Source organism: Loxodonta africana, chromosome 15, assembly GCF_030014295.1.
Source record: "Loxodonta africana isolate mLoxAfr1 chromosome 15, mLoxAfr1.hap2, whole genome shotgun sequence".
NCBI classification, from domain to species: domain Eukaryota; kingdom Metazoa; phylum Chordata; class Mammalia; order Proboscidea; family Elephantidae; genus Loxodonta; species Loxodonta africana.
In genome coordinates, this window is record NC_087356.1 from 22,687,126 (window position 1) to 22,707,305 (window position 20,180).

General features: G+C 38.5%; 1 protein-coding gene across 2 annotated transcripts in view; it reads right to left on the minus strand.

Annotated features, from left to right (window-relative positions):
- PPP3R1 (protein phosphatase 3 regulatory subunit B, alpha) overlaps positions 1-20,180 on the minus strand; it is a 74,053-nt gene that overhangs the window by 22,392 nt on the left and 31,481 nt on the right. Inside the window, exon 2 of one of the 2 annotated variants that reach the window (XM_023552712.2) lies at positions 15,542-15,581. In XM_023552712.2, coding sequence (XP_023408480.1) covers positions 15,542-15,581 — 40 coding nt within the window. Of the gene's footprint in view, positions 1-15,541; positions 15,582-20,180 lie in introns of those variants that run through there. The other variant, XR_010317929.1, reaches the window with a different exon arrangement.

Sequence of the window (20,180 nt, forward strand, 5' to 3'; positions counted from 1 at the left end):
CTATGCCAATGTTACTACTGTCTTGATTACTACAGTTTTATGGTAAGTGCTGCCCTTACCATACTCATGGAGTGTTTCCTACCACTCTGTCCTTTTTCAAAATTGTTCTGGCTATTTTAAGACCTTTGCATTTGCATACAGAATTATCAATTTTGTGATTTTTACAAAAAGCCTGCTCAGATTCTGACTGGGATTGTCTTGAATATATACATCAATATGGGGAGAACTGGTATCTTAACAATATCCAGTCTTCCAGTCCATGCTGCTGCTGTTGTTAGGTGTTGTCAAGTCGGTTCCAACTCACCGCGACCCTATATACAGCAGAGCGAAACACTGCCTAGTCCAATCTACGAATGTATCTCTCCATTTATTTAGGTCTTTTACATTTCTCTCAGTAATGACTATAGTTGAGTGTACATATCTTACACATATTTGGCTAAATTTATACCTAAATATTTCATGTTTTTATTCTATTGTAAATGCCGCTTTTTAAATTTTACTTTTCAATTGTTCACTGCTATTACATTCAATTAACTTGTATATCGCCCTTGTACACTGCTATCTTCCTAAATTCACTTATTCTAGTAATTTGGATTTGCTACATACATAACAATGTTACCTGACAATAAAGACAATTTTACTCCTTTCGTTTCAATCTGGATGTTTTTTCATTTCCTTTTCTTGACTTATTGTACTGACTAGGAACTCCAGTAAGATGATTTTTACCAGAAGTAGTCTGTGTGAATAAACTTGCTTTGCTCCCAATCTTAGGTAGAAAGCATTCATGCTTTTATCACTAAGTATGATTTTTTTTTTTAGGTTTTTCATAGGAGCCCTTTATCACATTAAGGAAGTTCTCTTTTATTACTAGTTTGCTAAGCATATTTATCATGAATGGACACTGAACTCTGTAAAACAAATAATTTGCTACATCTATCAAAAAGATCCAGAAACTCTAGTGACATAGTGGTTAAGTGCTCAGTTGCTAACCAAAAGGTCACCGATTCGAACCCACAAGCCACTGTGCGGGAGAAAGGTGTGGCAGTCTGCTTCCGTAAAGATTACAGCTTTAGAAAGCCTGTGGGGCAGTTCTATTATACCCTATAGGGTCATTATGAGTTGGAATCGCAATGGGTAGATTGAAAAAATCAGGTTTTTTCTCTTCAATTCTGTCAATATAGTGAAATACACTGAATTATTTTTGAATGTTAAAATCATACTCCTGGGATAAACTCCACTTAGTGATATTACCCTTTTTACATATTGCTGGATTTGACTAGAAAGTACTGGGGAGTTTTGCACATATGTTATGATGAATATTGGTATGTCGTTTTCTTATAATGTCTTTACCTGGTATGGCTATTGCAGGAATGCTAGCTTCTATTTCCTGAAAGAAACTGGATATGATAGTTTATTGTTCTCCATTAAATGTCTGATAGAATCTACCAGTAAAGCCATCTGGGCCTTAAGTTTTCTTTGTGGAAAGATTTAAAAAAAAAAAAAAATTCGATTTCATTAACAGATTTAAGGCTACTGAGATTTTCTGTTCCTCTTGTGTCAGTTTTAATTATTTTTGCAAGGAATTTGTCCATTTCATCAAGGTGTCAAACTTGCTGGCACAAAACTGTTCATAACATTCCCTTGTTATCCTTTTAATATCTATAGGATCTGTAGTTACCTCAGTTTTTTTTGTTGTTGTTACTGATACTGGTAATTTGTGTTTTCATTCTTTTTTTCCCTAGAACGTGCCTTCAAAATGTGGACACTAACCTTGTACCACTGTTTCTCCTACTTTTTTCCCTAGAACGTGCCTTCAAAATGTGGACACTAACCTTGTACCACTGTTTCTCCTACTTTACGTAAAAAATATGACCAAAAATAAGGCTACTATATATTTAAGAAATGATCCACTACAACAGAGTGCACTCACTCAAATGAATCCTATCCAAAGATGGCACAAAAGAAGTTATACACTTACTTATAACAATCCTAAAACAACACGCTTATAATTGTTTTCAGAGCTCATCTGAGCTTCGAAGAAAATCCGTTATACAAAAGCCATGTAATGGATTGAATGAAACGCTGGAGACAAAAAACTCAAGATGAGGCAACAGACCCAGAGAATTAAGTTGCTCAATGTTGTAAAGCTTGATGGCAAAGCAAAGTAACAGATTTCTTGACATGCCCTTTGATCTCATTTCCCTTCCCGTGTTAATTCCATCTGAAGAGTTAGCACAGAGGCTCGGGCTAAGAGACGCTAAGCATTGCTGTTCCTCAAGCTGCATTATGGGGTGAGGTATGGAGGAAAGGGAACAACAAGAATGTTCCCGTTCCCAGTGGATGAGAATCAGGTTGTCTCTTTCTAAGATGTTCTTTCTAGCCCTTCTATTTGTATATTACTGGCTTTTCTAATGAAGGTATTTTTATTGTTGCTGTTTATCTCCATTCGCTTTCTCTACATTGTGATTAAAATCAACAGGCAATAACTAAATGAAAAACACATGTATTAATAAGATCATAGAAACACTTCAACTTTTCTCACTGTCATTAATAAAAAGTTCTACCTAACTTTTTTAAAACCAAAATGTGTATTACATAGCTCAGTAACACATCTAATTCAAAAGACTTGGCTCTCAAAAAGATCTTCGTTGGTTCGTAGGTCAAATGCAGCCCCGTCCAATTACATCACATTCTCTAGGTCTTCATTTTATGTCACCATTCCCATGCAATACTGCATTTAAACATGTTAGTTGCACTTTTCTTTAGCTTTGTACCACTTCCCAGCCCCCAGCCATACCCATCAAAAAACAAACAAAAAAAAACAGTATTTTCACAAAAAAATGCATTATTTTATATAAGACTTATTTTACCAATTATTTAAGACTCGTTTATGGCTTCTCCAGAGGTCAATTTGGTTTACCGCCAATATGTAATGTAATACTGCACTCCCTAATTTCTGTCCCGTCCCCCCCCCCCCCCGGTTGATCTGCCTTTATCTTAACATCAGAAATTCTACCTCACAATTTACAAAAAGGTTTTTATTTTCTTCTTGAAGATGCTCTCGGACAATTCTCATTTCTTATTTTAATTTGGACTGTTTTTTAGACTCACTGCATTTTCACTGCACTTAGTTAAGGATTCTATTTCTTGAATCTTATTTCTTCTTTCTTGGACTTGTATTTCATTTTTCTGGGCATATTCAAGAATTTACAGAAGGTGTATCTTTCAGGCCCTTAAATTTCTGGAAATGTGTCTCATTTGCTCTCATCACTGAGTGGTCACTTGGTGTTATGAAAGTCTGGATTTAGAGACTGATAAGTGAATGCACTGCTCAATTGCTTTCTAGCACCTACTGACGGTGGATTCCTGTCTTTTTTTTAGGAAATTTTTTTCCCTGTTTAGAAGCTTTTAGGGTTTTCTCTTCGTTTTGGGATTTTTTTAATTACAAAAAAACTAAATGTAGATCTTCACCTATGCTTCTCAGCAATCAGAGGGCTCTTTTAAATGGAAGATTGAATTTTTCTGGTGAAGAAAATTTTCCTCTATTTCACTGATTATTTTTCCCTTCTACATCTTTCTAATACATCTTTCTAAAATTTTAGATAGATGCTGTTACTCTCTGTATTTGTACCCTACACCCTTTTTCTTTTCTTGCACGTTTTCCGTAAGTTTTGTTCTTTGCTCTCTTGTTCTGAGACAGATCCAAGAATTTATACTTTTGCTACATGGTTGATATTATGGGTTGAACTGTGTCCCCCAAAAAGATATGTTAAACTGGTACCCATGAATGTGACCTTGTCTGGAAATAGGCTCTAAGTTAAGATGAGGTGGGCCCTAAATCCAATCACTGGTGTCCTTGTAAGAATATACACAGAAGAAAAAAAAAAAGACTACAGAGATGCAAAGGACACAGAGAAAAGCAAGACAGTCACATGAAAAGGTAGGTAGAAAAGAGAGTAATGCAGCTACAAGCCAAGGAAAACCAAGAACTGCTGGCAACCACCAGAAGCTACTGGGAAGAGGCAAGGATTCTTTCCTAGAGCTTTTAGAGAAAGCATGGCCCTGCCAAAAACTTGACTTTGAACTTTTAGCCTCTGGAACTGTAAAGAATTCACTTCTGTTGTTTTCAGCCATCAGTTTATGTGTTACGGCAACAGCAGGAAATTCATACAGTTAGCTAAGCTTTTGCACCAGCAAAACTGACTTCTATATACCAGCTACATAATCTCTAAAATTTACGCTGCCTTCAAGTCAATTCCAACTCACAGCCACCATATAGGACAGGGCAGAACACCCGACAGGGTTTCCAAGGAGCACCTGGTGGAATCAAACTGCTGACCTTCTGGTTAGCAGCTGGAGCTCTTAACCATGACACTGCCAGGGTTTCCAAAAATTTATGATAGATAATCAAATTACAACATATCATGGATCTCACTGCTGAAGTTACAAATTTGTAAGTGCTGTCACGATACCAAAATTTGGCAGTGTAGATAAAGAAAATAGAACTTCACTTTTATTAAGACTACACAGCTAAATATTTAGAATTTAAGAGCCCTAGGGACACTTTTTTTAAAGTTCTGTAACAGTAAAACAAAAAAGTAACAATTCAAAGCCTAGATACTCAAGTTCATGCTCTAAACTTAAAAAAACTTTCATTTCTCTCTCTCTCTCTTATTATTCAACTTTACTGTTTTACTGAAAGTAGGAAGAACCGCCAACTGCTGAAGTCAGATGGATTTTGGCTGAAAGCACAGGATACTACAAAGATGTTTATGTGTGTTTTATTAACTATGCCAAGGCATTCAACTGTATGCATCATAACAAATTATGGATAACACTGCAAAAATGGGAATTCCAGAACACTTAATTGTGCTTATACAGAACCTGTGCATAGATTAAGAGGCAGTCATCCTAACAGAACACGGGGATACTGCATGGTTTAAAATCAGGAAAGGTGTGCATCAGGGTTGTATCCTCTCACCATACTTATTCAATTAGTATGCTGAGCAAATAATCTGAGAAGCTGGACTAAATGAAGAACAACACAGCATCAGGACTGGAGAAAGACTCAATAAAAACCTGCAATATGCAGATGAAAAAACCTTGCTTGCTGAAAGTGAAGACGACTTCAAACACTGATGAAGATCAAAGACTGCAGCCTTCAGTATGGATTGTATCTTAACATACAGAAAACAAAAGTACTCACAACTGGACCAATAAGCAACATCATGACAAAGAGAGAAAAGATGGAAGTTGCCAAGGATTTCATTTTACTTGGATTCACAATCAACACCCATGAAATAGCTGTCAAGAAATCAAACAACGTATTGCACTGTGCAAATCTGCTGTAAAAGACCTCTTTAAAGTGTTAAAAAGCAAAGATGTCACTTTGAGGACTAAAGTGCACCTGACCCAAGCCATGGATTTTCAATCACCTCATATGCACGCAAAAGCTGGTCAATGAACCGAAGAAGAATTGATGCCTTTGAATTATGATGTTGGCAAGGAATATTGAATATACCATGGACTGCCAGAAAAACAAACAAAATGTCTTGGAAGAAGCCCGAGGGCTCCTTAGAAGCCTGAGGATTTCGTCTCATGTACTTCAGACAAGTTATTAGGCGGAACCAGTCCCTGCAGAAGGACATCATGCTTGGTAAAGCAGAGGGTCGGCAAAAGAGCGGAAGACCCTCAATGACATGGACTGACACAGCGGCTAGAACAGCAGGCACAAACACAGCAATGATTCTGAGGGTGGTGCAGGACCGGGCAGTATTTTATTCTGTTGTACATGGGGTCGCTATGAGTCAGAACTGTCTCAATGGCACCTAACAACAACAAGCAGAATATGAATAATTCTCAGTGGACAGGAGAAAATAATTTTAGGATCACTACGTTATCAAGTAAATGAAAAAATCATGCCTGACAAATTTTTTAAGAAGCATGAACTATGTGATACACTCACGAAGATTTTAATCTGAAGCAACAAATGCACAAATTAATTTCAAAGTTTATTATCTTACAAGAATGTTTCAAAAAATTTTTTAGGAATGTTTCAAAAAAGTTTTTAACTGCTCACATTCAAGCTGAATTTTTGATATTAATAGTTTCCTCCAAAGATTTCTGAGATGACGAATAAAGTGAATTGGAAATGAAACAGATTAGCATTTAAAGCACATATTTAAAAATCAGAGTGAGTTAATAAGCTAGTCTACGTAAGAAAGGAATCATAAAGGAGTGTGGAAACGAAGGATGAAATAAAACTATCTTAAATTGATTTTTTCTGGAAAAAAAAATTACTTGGTTTTGAAACAAAGAAAATCCCAGTCTAATTGAAGAATATGAACATGAGATAATCTTTAAAACTTAAATCAAAAATTTTCCCTTAAGTCCTCTTAAAACCAAACAACAGCTTAACTAGTAAAAAATGTCTGCCTTGGGCATTAGGCTCTTTTAAGAACTATTTACCATATTCTCATGCAAATAACACACCACCTCTCCCACGAGGCACCCTCACCGAGTGCCACCATGCCAATCTTCTCCCGTGTGTTGCTGTAAAAGAAAATGAGCATAATGCACTTATGAAAATACCTCTGCAGGGGAGGCCACAGTCAGCAAACAAACAGAAGTCCAGCGTTATTTGCATAAAAATACGGGATATGGGATCAAAGTCACAACAGCAACTACAAAGATTAGATATGAAATACAGGGGAAAGCGCATTTGTTAGAAAGGGACGAACAACTCAGAAAGTGTGAGGATGGCTGCTCTACTCAAAAAATATAATCAGTGTCACTGAACTGTACATGTAGAAACAGTTTAATCGGTATATGTTGTTTTGCTGTGTCTCAACAAGATAAAATTAAAAAAATATATATATACACACACACACATATATATGAATGTAACCCTCCCTGAGACAATCTGAATAAGAGCAGAGATTAATAGCACAATCAACAATGTGAAGTCAATATCCCTACATTTTCAAGTCACCTGTAAATATTCAAATCAGAAACAAAACTGCCTGAATATGAAACTGTTTATTCAAAACTGGAGCAGTGTCCCAATGGCTAGAGATACCTTCAACAAATCCAGCTGAATAAGGTTTCTAGAAACAGTTCATTATCCAAAAGGGAACCTTACTGCAGACTCTGCCAAGCGCTTCTTAGGTCACCTTCTAATGAAAGACGGTTGAGAATTCTTTTTAGGTGAAAGACTTGATCTTTCATCTATGTTCAGACAACGAAACAGGACCTGTACTTACCAATTTTATCAAAACCATTCAGAGTTGTACACTGATTTTATCAAGAAACATTAAAAATGAGTTAAATCTGATTTTGCACTCGTACTTTCAATTGTGCCCCAATCCAACTCTCTGCTTAAATTATCTAAAGTAGTATCTTGCAGTCAGACACTTTTCCAAGTTATTATGCCAAGTTACAACTAAGGTCTCAACTTTGAGCAAGTCACCCCAATAGGGTATATGTTTCCTAGTCCCGACAGGTAAACCAACAGACAGAAACAAAGGCACAATGGCCTGGCATGATTTCACTCGATAAAAATGCAACACTTTATTCAGTGACACAAAACTCAGAGAATACCTATGACTTAGACAAATCCAATTTTGCCTTAAATCATTCATGTAGACAAATATAACTTTAATCTTGCAAGATTTACTATAAGAGAGGCTGTATACATCGATAAAGAACAATGATGAATCCGTAAAACACTGCATAACACGGAGGAATCTGGAAGGCATTATGCTGAGTGATATTAGTTGCAAAAGGACAAATATTGTATGAGACCACTATTATAAGAACTCGAGAAACAGTTTAAACAGAGAAGAAAATATTCTTTGATGGTTATGAGGGGGGGGAAGGAGGGAGGGAATGAGAGGGGTATTTACTGATTAGATAGTAGACAAGAACTATTTTAGGTGAAGGAAAAGACAAAACAAAATACAGGAGAGGTCAGCACAACTGGACTAAACCAAAAGCAAAGGAGTTTCCTGAATAAACTGAACACTTCAAAGGCCAGAGTAGCGGGGCGGGGGTTTGGGGACCATGGTTTCAGGGGACATCTAGGTCAATTGGCATAATAAAATCTATTAAGAAAACATTCTGCATCCCACTTTGGACAGTAGCATCTGAGGTCTTAAATGCTAGCAGGTGGCCATCGTAAGATGCACCAATTGGTCTCAACCCACCTGGAGCAAAGGAGAATGAACAACACCAAAAGTTCAAGGTAATTATGAGGCCAAGAGACATAAAGGGCCACATAAACCAGAGGCTGTATCAGCCTAAGACCAGAAGAACTAGATGGTGCCCGGCTACAACCGATGACTGCCCTGACAGGAAACACAACAGAGAGCCCCTGAGGGAGCAGAAGAACAGTGGGATGCAGACCTCAAATTTTCGTAAAAAGACCAGACTTAATGGTCTGACTAAGACTAGAAGGATCCAGAGGTCATGGTCCCCAAACCTTCTCTTAGCCCAAGACAGGAACCAAAGCGAACTCTTCAGACAGGGATTCGACTGGACTATGGGATAGCAAAGGACAGCGGTGAGGAGTGAGCTTCTTGGATCAAGTAGATACATGAGACTATGTGGGCATCTGTATCTAGAGGGGAGGTAAGAGGGCAGAGGAGGTTAGAAGCTGACAAAATGGACACAAAAATAGAGAGTGGAAAGAAGGAGTGTCCTGTCTCATTAAGGGGACAGCAATTAGGAGTATACAGCAAGGTGTATATAAATTTTTGTATGAGAGACTGACTTGGTCTGTGAAGTTTCACTTAAAGCACAATTAAAAAAAAAAAAAAGAGGTTATATAATGTTGTGATTAAGAATATGACTCTGAATGACCTGATTTGTAAACTTTCATTTAAAGCACAATAAAAATTATTAAAAAAAAGAATATGACTCTGAATGACCTGATTTGTAAACTTTCATTTAAAGCACAATAAAAATTATTAAAAAAAAAAGAATATGACTCTTGGACATGACTGCCTGAGATCAAATCCTAGCTTTGCTGCTTACCTGCTATGTGACCTTAGGCCAGTTATGTAAGGCGTCCCTGTCTGTTTTCTCATCTGTACACTGGGGAAACTATAAGTATCTCTCTCGTGAGGCTACTGTGGGGATTAAAAGGCTTAATGTATGTAAAATGCTTAGCATAGCATCCGGCACATGGTAAATATGTGTAAGCATTTGGTGTTACTAAAGGGAAGAAAAAATTGTAAGATGACTGGTAACTAATTAGTTAACTGGTTATTTGTCTATGCAAACAATTGTCTGTATAGTCCAGCTCTAGGCTCTAACTAGCTTATTCAGTCAACGAGTATTTACTAAGCATCTGCTTTATGCCTGGCTTTGTACACGCTTCTACTGCCAATGCCCAATTCTTCTACTGGTGAAAATCAGCTTAAACAGCCACTTATTCTTTTTAAAGCTTGCGGTGCTGCATGCCATCCTCAACTGTGATTAAATATTATTTCTCACTGATACGACTTGGTTACTCCCACCTCTCCCTTTTCCCATTCATTAAAAAAATCTTTTTATAAAAGGAAAATTTTAAACACATACAAAAGTTGAGAGAATAATATAACGACTTCCATATTCCCATCACCTAGTTTCAACAATTAAATAAAAAAAAAAATTAGGACATGGGAAATACTATTTTATTTCTACCCCTGCCCTGATGATTTTCAGAGCAAATCCCAGACACAGCACTGCATTGTTGACTATTTCACCATTTATCATCTATCTCTAAAAGACAAAGACCATTTTTCAAAATGTCACAGTAATATTATTAAACCTAAAAATTAGTAATTCATTAATATCAAATATTCACTTGGTATTCAAACTTTCCCCAAATGTCACAATTGATTTTACAGTATTTTTTTGTAATCCACTGAGTTTGGCAATTAGGCAATATGTCAATAAAATGAAGGTGACTTTAATAACCATTTCAGTATAGTAGCAGCAGATGAAAGCCAGATTGCAGTAGGCCAAGAAATTAGCAGGAATAAGGCAACAGAGATAACTGTGTATGCTCTTCTTACGGGAAGATCAAAGATAAGAAAAACTGGGAAGTAGCAAGAAGTATATGCAGGATCAGGCTCAAAGAGGAGGTGATTATGTTTGTAAACTGAAGAAAAACAGAGGCTCAAGACATACAACAAAACAAAGAGAAACTAGTAAAGTAAGGCCCTGGAGAGAGAGAGGATGAGATCAAAAGCACAAGTAGAACCACGGACGGTATCAAACACTAAGCACCCACACTAAAAAAAACTCTTGGTTTTTGCTGTCCGGGATGTATAGAAGACAACATCCACCTGCCTTTTGCCTCAGTGTGTATCTGTCTTTGCAACACGGTAAATGTCCTCAATCCCAGACTTAAAGAGCAGAAGAACCTGGGCTGTACTGTTTCCCTGGGACCGCTGTTCTTTGACTGAAAAGCATAAACTAACTTCCTACTACCTTGCCCCCTTCCGAGTTGTACCAGCAACCACCAATCCGCCAACTCTACTTGCAGCCTGAAGTCAGGCTAATTACAGACCTTCACACCTTCCTGCCCACTAGCAACTGGGGGAGTAATTATGTCACATGCTCAAACTGAATAGTCAGTGGCAAGGCACACTTTTTAATGGAATGCTTTCAAATCTAGAGAAAACAATAAAGCTGACCCATTAATTTTGCCAGAGACAAGGTTTACAGATCTACACCAGAACAGTCTGTGACTTTTCTACCTTGACCATAGCCCAGAGATACCTTAGTACTAAGGGAGTGATAGAAGTAAGGATTTTCAAATCCAGAAAGTGTAACAGTCTGCAACAGTGTTCAGCAAGAGAGTAGAAGGCCAGAGAATAAATATTTTAGGCTTTGTGGGCCACAGGCTCTCTGCTGCAACTACTCAGCTCTGCCACTGCAGTGTGAAAGCAGCCATGGATGGTATGTAAACGAATGAGCAGGCTCTGTTCCAATAAAATTTTACTTGGAAAAAAAAAGAAAAAAAGGTCAGTAGGCAGTAGTTTGCAACCATTGTTCGACACAGACCTAATTGGGCTCACGGTTTTGATCAATTTTAACAATATTCTGGAGGTAACATTTTATCTTCACACTTAAAATAGAAATGCACACCTACATATGATTCTAATTATATAAGACATTAATAGAGGTAGGCCTAGAAGGAAATAATAAAATAAAATTAGTGTTTGGGATGGCAGGATTATGGGTAACTGGTCATCATTTACCAAAAAAAAAGAAATTAAACAACTGTAAAAGTTATACAATGGAAGGTGAAATGGCTTCATAAACAACTGATATCAGCTTATGATAGCTGCCATGAAGAAAATAAGCTGGGTACTACCGATGATAAGAGAGCACCAGAGGAGGGTAGGAAGTGACAGAAGACATCGCCAAGGAGACGGCATTTATGCTGAGAGCTGAAGGAGAACAAAGTCATCCAAGTAAAGAGCTGACAGAAGGGCATCCACCCAGGGCTCGTAAGCAAGCAAAGGTGCTGATGAAATAAAAGAAACTGACAAGTATTTTGGGGAAAGGAAGGGTACAGCTGAAACATAACGAGAAATGGGGTAAGTGACACCTCAGTGCAAGGTAACAGGTTTTCCAAGCAAGGGAGGACCAGCCTCATCAAAAAGGGACAGAAAGGGCTGCTTCTGCTGACAAGGACAGCTCAGAATGGCTTGAATTTCTCAGACCTCATGATATCTACATCTACTCGTCCCAAATCTCAGGATTTCTTGCTTTCCCAAGGATCGCCCTTCCACATAAGAGATCTTTTCAAGGCATTCACAGAAGCTCTCTGGCCCTCTGACTGTACCGTAAATCAGGAATTTTTAGGCTCTCCCAAACCCAAAACCAAACCCAGGGCCATCGAGTTGATTCCGACTCACAGCGGCCCTACAGGACAGAGTAGAACTGCCCCTACAGTTTTCAAAGAGCCTCTCCAGTACAGTCAAAAATAATCAGTTGACATTCCTGGTATTCCTCATTCTCTCTATAAACATCTTTCACAATACAAGTAGTCCCCTACTTTACAACAGGGTTCCATTCCGACAACTCCATCAGAAGTTGGCTCTAAGTCTAATACTTTTTTTTTTAATTTAGTTTTCATCATTATTGTCTTTTATTATCAGGATCTTTACAAATATGATCTTTATTTTGTCTTTGGGGGTTGGCATGATAATGATAACATCAGAACATCAGACACTGCAACCCTGTAAGCAGGACATATTATTAACAATAAGATATACAAAATAATAAAAAAACCCAAAAGAAGGGTCATAAGTGCGTTTCGTCATATCTCAAATACGTCACAAGTCAGGGACTAGCTGTAGTTACTTGGTTGACCAAAGTTTTGCCTTCAATAAGCATTTCATTTTATGCAATCCTAAGTGATAAGTTAACTGTTCGTCACTGTGTGCTACAGATTACCAACATTCCATTTTCTCATGATAATGGGATCACTAAAACAAAAAATGGAATCACCACCTTCAATAAATTCAACCAATCCAGATAATCAATCTAGATTTCCACTACCTTAAGAGTGTACTGTCCTACAACCATTCCTGATGCCAATACTGTAATTATTCAGGGTTCAGGCAACAAAATCAACCTTCGCTAGTTAAAGCAGAAAAAGACTGGTTTTCAGTGAGTGTTAGAGGTCATTAGACAGCTGAAAAAATACTCTATGTCAAGCCTTTAGAAACAACTAAACACTTCAGAACTGGGCCACAAAGGAACTACTGCTTGTCCTACAACCAATCAGGAAGCTGCACAGTGAATCTGAAAGCGTCTTCTACCTCAGAACATTGAACAACAACCACAAAATTCAAATTACAGCCACAATCCTAGCAGTAAAAACAGAAAAAGAACAAATTCAAACTCACTTCCACCTTCCAAATCTCACGTGTGTCCGTGGCAGAAAAAAAATAACATTCAGAACCCTAGCTGCAAAGGAGTAGGAGAAGTGTACTTTTTTGGTTTTACAGTTTCTGAATCCCAGGAGGTCTGAAGGATGTTGAACACCCCAATAAACATAACATGAAATTCTGGTCGCCATGCCTCAATACACATGCTACAATGGGCAAGTACAGAAAGCAACTAAAGTAATTTAGGAAATGAAGTTGCCCAAAGAATAGAGGAGAAAAAATTGAACAGAAAAAAAAAAATTTTTTTTTTAAAGGTGTTGCAGGCAGAGGGTGAGGAATGGGCGGAGTGAACAGGAATGAATTCACAAAAACCAGCACGTATAAGAACAGAATAACCAAAAACTTTAGTCACTAAGTCTTCATCTTTCATTTTTAAATACTAAACTTTAAAGAAAATAAAAGAAGAAAAAAATAAATATGCTGCTCTCTATGTCAAATTGTCTTTTTTTTACAAAAAAAAAACAAAAACAAAAACAAAACCTTTATTCCTAACCCCCAGAACTAATCAGAATAAAATAAGACTAAAATTTGCTGGGATGAAAAACTGTGAAGGTGCAACCCCGTTATTTCTTACAGGAAGGACAGGAAGAACACGCTCTAGATAAAACAGACCATAAATGGGCTACCATCAGATGCCTCGGTTGCCAAACCACTGGTCTTTAATTTGTCCTAATGCATTATTAATACAAATGAACTCTTTTTAGTTGCTGTTGATTCAACTCCGACTGATGGTGACCCCACGTGTCAGGAGAACTGTATTCCACTGGGTTTTCAAGGCTGTGGCCTTTCAGAAACAGATCGCCAGACCCATTTCCCGAGGCGCCTCCAAGTGCACCCTTTCAGCTTCTAGTCAGCATTCAACTTTCTCCGCCACCCAGGGAGACTCCTTATAAGTAAACTAACTAATTCTACATTAAAATCTAGACCTTCAAGCATTAAGCTTTCATCAAATGCATACATAAAAATGTAAGGCTTCCTTCAAATAACCTTATAAATAAAACATTCTAAGTATTAGAAAAAAGGTTTTAGACAAGACTTCTACTAACTTGCAAGTTTGCCATTCAGTCAGGTAACGACAGAGAAACGATCACCACCCCCCATCGCACCCCAGGATTTTTAAAATTAACAAAACAGTCTGTGATTCCACCTGTTCAAAAAAAAAACTAAACTAAAAAACAGACTTAATGGACACTGTGTCTTACCTGCTTCTCCTTCCTGGACACATGGCAGATTATACCTTCCAGCCCCTCTGTAGTTTGGTAGGGCTGTGGCTTGCTCTGGACTTTAACATATGAGCATCAGTAATGGAAGTCACTCCTGGGCCAATGAAGATAAAAGCTCTGCCTGCAGGTCCTCCCATTACCCTCCTCCCCCAGCAGTCTTGGGAAGCACGCACTAACATGGAGCAGTATAAGATGAAAGGAGGCTAGATCCCTGAGTCACCAAGTAAAGTTCCTAAAAAACCATTCACCTAAAAAAATTCTGTTGGATTAAGCCGTTGAGATTTAGGGGTTTATGTTATTTGTAAACCACAGCATAGTACAGATTTTAATAATAGAAGAGGCCTATAAAAAATATTTTACTACTCTGGTAACTTAAGACTAACAATTTTAAATAGTTGAAAAGCTTAACTTTACTATATAAACCTTTTGCCGCTGAGTCAATTTCAACTCACAGTGACCCTATAAGCAGAACAGAACTGCCCCAAAAGGTTTCCGATGAGCAGCTGGTGGATTCGAGCCGCTGCGCCACTGGGACTCCACATTACTATATATCAAAACCAAACCAAATCCACTGCCGTCAAGTCGAGCCTGACTCACAGCAACCCTGTAGGACAGAGTAGCACTGCCCCATAGGGTTTCCAATGAGCAACTGGTGGATTCAAAAAGCCAACCTTTTGGTTAGAGGCCGAGCTCTTAACCACTGCACCACCACGCCAGGTAGGTAAATATATATAATAGGTGCGTTATGAGGTATATATACACACACATATATAAACACGTGTGCACGTGTGTGTATGTGAAAATAAACTTTTTGTGTGTAGTGAAATATACACACCAAACATACACTAACGCAGCAATTTCTACACGTAAATTCAGTGGCATTGGTTACATTCTTCAAGTTGTACAACCATGCTTGTTACTCTTTCCCAAATTATTCCACCACCATTTACATAAATTCACTGCTCCCTAAGCTTCTCATCTAACCTTCAACTGATGTTGTTTATTTGGTCACATACACATAGTTCTTTGAAAAAGCACAATGCTCAGTGCAAACATTCTTCACTAATTAAGTTAAACTGGTTTAAAGATGACTTTGCAGACAGTTGGTTTAAGGTTTAAAGATTACCTCAGGCCATACTTGAGGGGATGGGAGGTCATTCATCTTTAATGCCTCCAGAAAGTCTGGATTCCATGAGAATTTAAAATTATGTTCCACATTTTTCCTCCTTTTGATCAGGATTCTCCTATAGAATCTTTGATCAAAACATTCAGTATTGGTAGCTGAGCACTCTCTAGTTGTGGTCTCATGGCAAAGAAAACAGTTTAAGAGAAAAATTCTTGGAAACAAGAATACTTAATTTGACTTACAGTGTGAGCACATTTCCAAAGGGTAACTTGCCTCATTTCCCTAGGGCAAAAAAAAAAAAGGAAATAATTAGTCACAAAATCTGCACAAAGTTCTTTAAAATATTAAACTTACATAAGTCACGACATATGGAAATAAGCCCTAAACTTATATATCTAGATTCATAAATACTTTGTTTTAATTGATTTTTTAAAAGTTACAAAATATGGTAGAAAGAGCTCCCCAATCAAACAGGCCTGAGTTGTGGCTCTGCCACTTACAACTGGACAAACCTAGGCAAATATTACCCAAACATCTAATTAAAATTTAAGTACTTTTTAATATCCTAAATGTGTTACATATGACATTTTAACACACTGGAGACTGTCAATGCTCTAACTTGTCTTGCTAGGTGAACTCATCTGGGGGTAGAGCTCCGAATAAAGCTTCTCCTGCCATTCAACTCAAGAGCTTCCTGAGAGTGCAAAGTGAGCTGTTAAAAAGAAAACACATAAACCAGTTACCATTTATACCTGTGGGAAACAGACCTTTCTATATACTGTGCAACTAAAATAAGAAAAATACTAACAGGAAGGTGAGTCCAATATAAGACAGCCAGCCACTTGTACCTATTTCAAAATTTACTGTTCATGGAAAGTCTTATCTCAAAAATAGACATTAAGTGAACAAAATGAAGTATAAAAACTAAAGACCTGGAACAATGCCTACACTGAACAAATCTGAAGACAGGGCCCGGGAGGTCAAGTATCTGGTGGAAGACCACACCATTTTTTCGTAGTGGAACAAGAAAGAGTTCTAAATCTAAAACAGTAAAAATCCCAAGTATAGCAGACTCACTCACATGAGGTAAAGCCATTAAGATCTTTATAAAAAGGACTATAGATTAATTTAAATGAAGTTTTTAAAATTCAACGGTAAAATCTGGAGTACCAAATCCTATATTCCATTTATCTAATCTTGGCCCTGCCAGCAATTAAATAGCAGTTAAGTGTACAATGGGATTAACATTTGAATATGTTTACAGATCCTAAAGAGCTATTGAAAGCAGCCCGGAAAAAAAAAAAATTTTTTTTTTTTTCATTCTGGCTGGCTAGTTTTTCAAATTCCTAGAAGTATCTCTAATCACATATAAACTTAAGGCCTAAGAAAAGTTCTGTCAGTAAGTTGTTGTTAGTTACCATCAAGTCAACTACAACTCATGGCAACCTCATGTGTTCAGAGTAAAATTTCTCCATGTGGTTTTCAAGGCTGTGACCTTTTGGAAGGAGGTTGGCAGGCCTTTCTCCTGAGGCACCTCTGAGTGGATTCAAACTTCCAACCTTTCAGCTAGTAGTTGAGCACTTAGTCACCGGCACCACTCAGGGATTCTGATCAGTGGATTACTGTATTTTAATTACTAGCACATTCACGTAAATAACGCACACACACGTTAACACATAGGAATGATTAAATTATGGTTAAAAGTTCTCGCACGCATATATGGTGCATGTCTCGTGACATTTCCAGAAGTGAATTTCGGTCTCATTCACCGTCACTTAATGGTATGAAAATGTTACTTTTGATCATATTTGTATAGTAAAGGCATAAGCCATGGTTAAGTCATGGATCAAGTTCGGTAGTACCAAGTAATTGGAAAATAAACAACTGATACTGTGCATTTGCTCTGGGGCAGTTTGCAGCCCGGCCTGAGAGCAGTGGCGTTTCCTGCAGTAAATCTGTGCCCAGGTACATAGTGCCGGAGATGGGCAGAGGGTTGGGCGAAGGGAGGCCTGGCACTGCTGCCACAGCCTGAGCACGGGCTGTTCCCATGGCAGGCAGATCAGCTGCCCGTGAGCACACAGGTCCTGCAGTGCCCGAAGTGCTGGCCCCTCCTGATGTCAGGCTGCAAGACAGGTGCGGTGCAGGTGCGGTCCATCGGACAGTCTAGAGGGAGGCACAACCCCTTTGCATCCAAGGCTCTCATGCCCGCCCCATGGCATCCGCACAGGTGAGAGATTCAAATGACCCGAGAGCGGCGGAGGCCAGTGAGACGGTGCTGTGGGGCATGGGCCTCGCCCACCTGAGTGGCCTCTCCAGCCCGGGGTGCAGAACTGTGCATCTCCTGGGCTGGGGCTGGCTTCCCTGGCAAGCGCTGTTTCTGGGGTGGAAAAAGTGATTTCTTCCTATACTGGAGAAGTGGTTTGCAGAGCAGGGAAGGGATCCTGCCTGGAGAGGCTCTGCTTTAAAAATTCAAGGGTAGGCTGGTGAGGGTCTGCTGCTGGGAACTAAACCTCTGTGTCAAAAGGCACCAAGATGAAGACTTAACATTAAATCCACTGAACAAAAAAAAAAATTGAAGTCAGCAACAAGTAAAAAAAAAAAAAAAATACTGGTACAGCGCACTTATGAATATAATGCACCGGGGCTGCAGGTAAGCAAATAACAGCACACTGTAAAAATACAGTAATATCTTCAGTTCTTGTCATGCTGCCAGTAACTACTCTTTTCCAGAAGTGGTTAAATTTTAGGTCACTTTTTTAAGTATGTATTGTGAAAGAGCCCTGGTGGCGCAGCGTTGTTAAGCTCTCGGCTGGTAACCAAAACGTCAGCGGTTGTAACCCACCAGCCGCTCTGAGGAAAAAAGATGTAGCAGTCTGCTTCCCTGAAGATTTACAGCCTTGGAAACCCTACTGGGCAGTTGTACTCTGTCCTATAGGGTTGCTATGAGTCGGAAACAACTCGATAGCGACAGGTTTTTGGCTTAAGTATGCATTAAATATTTATTAAAGTGAGGAGGGAAGAAATACCAAACATTAACAAAGACTGATTTTGAGTAGACATGAGTTTCTGCTTATTTTGCACCTTTCTTACTTCATCTTAAGAGTCCTGCAAATAATTCCTATCTTTTATTGCCTCACATATTCTTGCATGCCTTAATTTTGAGGAAAAAAAAATTTTTTTTTTAATCTTTATTCTCTCCACCTTTAAGTTAAATGTTTTTTGCAAGGTTCTCAAGAGTATAGTAATATTTAATTTCCTAAACCTTGGGTTGTCACTGTGAGGTTTGTTTTATGGTTTTTTTTTTTTCAAATGGATAAGGCTGTAACTGTTTTATCAGTTAGGACAAAATGTTGATGCGGTAGTTTCAGGCAGGCTTCTGAAACCAGGCCCTTATTTCTTCAGCCCACTGACCTTTTCAGTGTTATCAATTCTGTTATATATGATACCACCCATGCCCTTTTTCTCTGTATCACTCCTTCCTAGCCAGTGTGTCCACAGGACCCAAAGACCAACCAGGCCAGGGTTCTCAGGGCTTCCACCAACACTGAATACACCATCTCTCTCCTAAACTCAGGTTCCATGTATCCAAAAGGTTATCTCCACCTCAACCTGTCCAAAATATACCACATCACATCCCTGCTAAAATTCCTCAATAGCTCCCCATGTCTTCAGAATAAAAATCAAAATTCCTTAGAAAACCATGGAACAGCCCTTTAAGAGAACGCCCACCTCTGCAGTCACCCCCATCTCGACCTTATGCCCCTGAAATAAGCCAGTATAGCAGTTCCCCTCATAGGTCGTGCACAGCAACGTCTCCAAGAACCCTGCCTCCTTCGAGAACACCTTGCTTCGGCCAACCTCTTCTTCACCTGGATCCTACCCTAATAGTGTGAGTCAGAGAAGTAATCCTGGACCAGTTCATGTTGGGCCTTGATAAGAATGACACGACTTGTCTGCTATTTTAAAAAGGAAGATGGGGGCAGGGACAGTGGCAGAAGGCACTGAAAGCAGAGAGAACAGGTAGAAGGCTACTGCAATAATCCAGGCATGAGATGGTGATAACCTGGAACCAAGGTGATGGCAGTGAATGTGATGAGATGGCAAATCCTGTATTTATTTTTAAGGTAGAACTGGCATTAGTTGTTCAGGACGTGGAGAAAAGAGAAAAAGAGTCAAGGATGACTCTAAGATTTGCTGGGAAACCTCCCCTGACTGCCCCTATTTATTTTTTTAATGGAAGACAAACCATGAAGACATTCTGCTGTAAAAGATCAAACAATCAGAATACAGAATAAAAAAAGTGAAAATCCCTGTTCACATTCCTTTCCCACCCTTCCCCCAGAAGTAACCAATTGTTTTATAACACGTTATAAACCTTGTATTTGCCTGATTTTAAAAACAATATTAAAGAAGAAAACATTTTTTTGAGTACTTGATATATTTCAGGGACTCCAGCAGATACAGTTCTCACAGAAAGTGCGTTATACTAGTACGTAACTAACTCTGCCTCTTATTAGCTCTGTGACCTTCAACAAATTTCTTAAGTTCTCTGTGCCTCCATTTTCTATATATAAAATGGGGACAGTAATAGAAATTTACATAAGGTGGTTGTGAGGAACTAATATACATAATGCAATAGAACAGTTCCTTAAATATAGTAAAAAAAAAAAAAGTACAATATAAATACATACTATTATTTTTACTACGGTAGATGTATACCTACCCACTCACTGCCATCAAGTCGATTCCAACTCAGACAGACCCCATAGAGTTTCCAAGGCTGTAAATCTCTACAGGAGCAGACTGCCACATCTTTCTCCTACAGAGCTGCTGGTGGTATCAAACTGCCAACCTTTTGGTTAACAGTCAATTGCTTTAACC